Source organism: Chiloscyllium punctatum, chromosome 35, assembly GCF_047496795.1.
Source record: "Chiloscyllium punctatum isolate Juve2018m chromosome 35, sChiPun1.3, whole genome shotgun sequence".
Lineage (NCBI taxonomy): Eukaryota > Metazoa > Chordata > Chondrichthyes > Orectolobiformes > Hemiscylliidae > Chiloscyllium > Chiloscyllium punctatum.
In genome coordinates this window covers 45653068-45658239 of record NC_092773.1, presented here as the reverse complement: position 1 = coordinate 45658239, position 5172 = coordinate 45653068, and the positions used below count along the sequence as shown (strand labels likewise).

General features: G+C 39.5%; 1 protein-coding gene across 1 annotated transcript; it reads left to right on the top strand.

Moving 5' to 3' along the window:
* The first annotated feature begins 953 nt into the window (after positions 1-953).
* On the top strand, positions 954-3862 carry LOC140459815 (galanin receptor 2a-like). The gene is made up of 2 exons (XM_072554348.1): positions 954-1023; positions 2979-3862. Exons 1-2 carry the CDS (start codon positions 954-956, stop codon positions 3860-3862), a joined length of 954 nt encoding a protein of 317 aa, XP_072410449.1.
* The last annotated feature ends 1310 nt before the right edge of the window (positions 3863-5172 follow it).

Here is a 5172-nt window from a genome sequence, read left to right as displayed (position 1 = left end):
GAAAGCTCATTGAAATTTACAAAATTCTGAGAAGTCTGAAGTGGGTGGATTTGAAGAAAACATTTTCGCTCTTAGGAGGAACAGTGACCCATTGGCAGAGTTTCGGCGTGAAGGGAAGAAACTTAAGAAATGACTGAACAACATTTACCTTTTGCTTCTGGTCAGTGAACATGTGGAACATATTTCCATAGCAGGCTGCACAGGCTAATTGTCCCTCAGTTACAAACATCAATGCGACGAATTAGATTGGGGATCAACATTTAATGGACAAAGCAGGAGGACCAAGTTGTGAAACACATCAGGAAGATCTAATGGCGAAGCAGACTGAGTGGGCCAAATGAAGTAATTCGCATCATGTATCGTTTGGTCCAAACATCTACTTCTGAGCTGTCTCGTTCCAAACATTATCATGCTTTTGCCTCAGCAGTGGTTTCTGGATTTCATAATTACCACTTTGCTGCCCTCACTATACAATGCTGTGGTGATCTCATTTTGTTATATTAGAACAATCATCTTGCTTTACTAAGTTGTTTCCAACTGTTTAACTTTAAATCTAAACAATAAGGTAACGTCAGCAATCAAATAAATACACGACTTAATCTGACCTTTTAGGTGCCGATAACATGAGGAACCTGGCTGAAATAATGAGAAGAGATTGTATTCGAATTACTGCCTCTCGTCGTTATCTGCTATCAGCCACTTCGGTGAGCATACTCAGAGTGAGATTGGTGAAAGAGAGCCACTGAAATAAATATATTAGAACCCTTCCATTGTCAATGCTTCAAATGTAAAACAATGTTATTTTTTTGTTTGTTAATTGATCTAAAATTGACAGCATGATGCGGTTTAAGTGCTCCCCTGGAGACTGTCAGATAAAATAAATGAAGGGAACTTTGAATTTTTGACAACATTAAACAGCGCAGCTTCGAGAAGTGTAATACTTCCGAACGGTCATGCATGGACCAGTGAAAGGGCTCTTCTATGCCATTACCTATCCCATTGTTGCCGTTGTTGGAATGCCAGGTAAGAAATGAATTGCAAAGAAAGTACTTAGTTATTTGGAAATCTTCACTAAAGTTCTATTTTTTCCTTTGCCCATTTTTCTAAGGTTCATCCCTCTGGAAATATAAGGGATATAAACCAGATAAATATATTGCCATTTTGGTTATTGCAGCTTAGTGCATGTTTTGCGGCATTAAGGAGAGTTTTAGTGCATTATTTGAACTTATATCATTGAACAACGCATGATTATATTCAATGATTTATATAACACATTGCTGTTAATAGATTGTGCAAATATGAATTCATGAATAGCATTTCCTGAACAGTAATATGTTGTATTATTCAGAATTAAATTTAACTTTAATCTAAAATAGATTCTAGAAATGTAATGACATATGTGCTGGCAGTTTAGCCCGGTGGGAAAAGTGCATTTTCCCGCACTGATCTTAATACATTCATGCTGATATAGAAGATCAGCCATAAAGTTGTTGAAAGGTGCGGTGGAATGGCTGAATCTCTTGCCGAAAAATTTCTGCAGGTTACACATTGTGTTGGATGTAATGAAATCAACAATTGTGTGTAGGGATTTAAGTACAAGTCTGCAATCCTATCTCATTGAGCAGTTAATTACGTAAGCTGCAAAGGATCAACTTCCTTGAATAGTGTAACTAATTAATATTTGATCCTTTTTGCAGAGGTCAATAAAAATAAAATTTATTTTGTTTCATTAAGGATTTTGGCTTTTTGTTTGTATTTGGCATTCATCTTGCAAAGTTGTGATAGTTATTCATCGGTAAGCTATCTATTTACTGTCGAGTTGACGGATTTCTTTCAGCTCCTGCTCATACATCTGCACATGGAGTTGCTTTAGTTTGCAGATACTACAATATGAATGTTGTGGAATTGAACAGGATGTTTCGTAAACAGGGTTTACACAAAGAGAAACTGGAGAAGATTAAGAAGTTGGTTAACTTGAAAGGGTTCAGAAAATATTTACAAGGATGTTGTCAGGGTTCGAGGATCTGAGCTATAGGGAGAAACTGAAGAGTTTGGGACTGTTTTCGCCAGGACGTCAGAGTCTGAGGGGTGACCTTATACAAGTTTGCAAAATTATGAGAGACATGGATCGGATAAATGGACAAAATAATTTCTCTGTGTTCGCGGAGTCCTGAAGTCGATGGCATAGGTTTAGGGTAAGAGGGGAAAGTTATAACCGACACCTAAGGGGCAGCTTTTTCACACAGACGACGGTATATGTATGGAATGAGCTGTCAGAGGAAGTGGCGGAGGCTGGTACAATAGCAACACTTAAAAGGCATTTGGATGAGCATATGAATAGGAATGGTTTGGAGGGATATGGGCCGGGTGCCGGAAGTTTTTACGAAATTGTGGATAGCTAGTCAGCATGGACGGGTTGGACTGAAGGTTCAGTTTCCATGCTGTACATCTCTATGACTTGATGACTCTCAGTTTGGATATGAGGAGTGATATACAGAAGCAGGGAGAAAGGGCGCTTTGAAGAAGGGAATTCAATTTCGATAATTGAGGCATTAACGTCACATCTGGAATGTTAAATACCATAATTATACAAGAGGGTATAATTGGAGAAAAATTGACATCTCAGATAATAATGGGAAACTGAATGGTCACGAGTAGCAAAACGAAAGTGAACAATGAAATTATTTACTGAAGAGAATAAATTGCCAACTGTGGTGTTAAGTTGTAAGTTAGCAGAGGCCTAATACCCAATGTTTAAGATGTCAGTTGTGGATAATTATGATTATTCTACTCACAATGACCTATGAACGTTGGTTAGCCCGCGTCTGGACGTGCCACTGTCGTGGATCACAATGGTTTCAGTGTCAGATAGGTGGAGGCAGTATGTGTTCCTTGCGGTCCACTTGTTGTCATCTAGGTAATGCCATTCTTTATACTTGGTATTTCAACAAACTATTTAACTTTTTTGTCCATCACAGCCAACTTGGTGGCAATTGCAATTCTGTTCCGAGGGCGGTGCGGACTCTCCAGGTGCATCAACTACTATTTGATGGCCATAGCGATGACAGATTTCCTTGTTATTGTCAACGGATGCATACTCAACCGAATCAGCCGCATTTACTTTAGCGACAGTGTTCTGTCCACCACCCCCATATGCAGACTGACTACAATTCTGGTCCGCTGCAGCCGGGATGGCTCCGTCTGGCTAACTGCAGCCTTCACCATCGACCGTTTTGTGTTCATTTGCTTGCAGAGTCTGAAGATCAGATACTGCACCGAGAAAATGGCGTTGCTCATCATAGGAATGATCTGCATCCTAAGTTGTGTTAAAAATTTCCCTTTGTACATCATCTACAGACCCTTCTACATCCTGGATGGGTTCGCCTGGTTCTGTGGTATAAAGTCTATATTTTATACGTTACCAATCTGGCAGGCCTATGACTGGATGAATCACGTCTTAACTCCCTTTCTCCCATTTCTCCTCATCCTGCTACTCAATGTCCTGACCGTAAAACACATCATCACAGCCAGCAAACTCCGTACGAAACTTGTGAGGGCTGAAAATGGCAGTGATCCAGAGATGGAATACCGTAAGACATCCATCATCCTGCTCTTTGCCATTTCAATCAGTTTCCTGCTGTTGTGGGCCACCGAAGTTGGACATTTCTTGTACTTGCGTATTAAGGGTGATGCATACTTCAACAATGAGAATTTCAAAGACTTAACCTACGTCCTGCAAGAGACAACGAACTTGTTTCAAAAACTCAACTCCTGCAACAACGTAGTCATCTATGCAGTATCCCAGAACAAGTTCAGTGAGGAGTTCAAGAAGGTCCTTTGCTCTGCTCATAGAAAGCTGTGAAAAATAAACTTTCCATGTAGCATCTACAAAGTGTTCACCCTCAATTGATTTAGTGCATCATGGACCACTCTCAATCAGAATTCAGTAAGCGGCGGATTGTAGTTGCAACAACTAAGAAATGTATGGGACAAAATTCGATGACCACACATTTGCACTGAAGCAATGTTAATGCATTATTGATGATTTGTTCAGATATGAGATCATAGTATAATTCTAATTTCTGGGATAGTATGTAAATATCCTACTGTCCCTGACGCAAATCAGAAAATAAATTGTTCACTCCGTCGCTCTGGGTTTTAAACTGCCCGATTTCAATACCCCTCAGAGCAGTTTTCTGACCATAGGTTTTAAATACTTTTCTACAGTCCTGCTGTGAACATCCTGCCACGTTTTTTTCACTTCACCAATATGCTTAAATACCTATCGAAATTGCGCAGTCTGTATTGGTTAATTGAATTTCCGTTCTTCCTCCCTTCCTGATTTCATTCTTTCCATTCTTGCGTCTTCTTCCCTTTCGTCATCTCTTCCGTTTTTCTTTTCTTCAAACTAATAAACTCCTGCTCAGTATTCTAGTTGTGGTCAAATACTTACGTGTATGGATAAGTCAAAACACTGAGGTTTACCAGCACAACTCAATTCTCCTGACTGCATTTATTCACTTTGCAGTTTTTAACTGAGTTCTGGTTCAGTTAGACAAAGCTTAATCACAAGAAATGCCTGCAAACTCCACCCAGATTGTCTAAATTTCATTTATTCACGTTGAGGAAACTCAGGTTTTGAAGAAGAAGCATATTGGACTCAAAAACTTGCTGTTGTTTGTAACTCCACAGATGCTGCCAGATTTGCTGAGTTTCTCCATCATTCTATCTGTTCATTGTTTGAACCGCTTATTTCATTCAACACCTCCAATTGCAGCTCTCTGATAGCAGCCCTGCGGAATGGGTTGTACTGAAGTGCTTGTTTCCACGTTGCATAACTCTATAACTTCTTGTTCTATCAACTCTCACGCCCAATCATTATAAATAACCCATGAGATCTACAGTTAACACACTTTGCTTCAATGAAAACAATTCTGGCCTGGAGATTCTCTCCACCAAACTACATTTTCTAATATCTGGACATGGTCCAACGCAGAGATTTCCAATGATAATTTGCGAAAACATTGCGAAAACATGGAAATACGTTAAGGAAAAACAAAAGGAACATCCAGACACCAATGTTCTAATTCTTTACAAACACTTTTGGAAGGGGATTCAGAGGAGATAGAGGGGTGAACTGACCAACTTGGCAGGCACATACAAAGGACCTTC

Coding starts and splice junctions, on each gene's coding strand:
- LOC140459815 (XM_072554348.1), top strand. CDS start 954: ATGCATGGACCAGTGAAAGGGCTCTTCTATGCCATTACCTATCCCATT. Junction 1,024..2,978: donor TGCCGTTGTTGGAATGCCAG/GTAAGAAATGAA, acceptor TGTCCATCACAG/CCAACTTGGTGGCAATTGCA.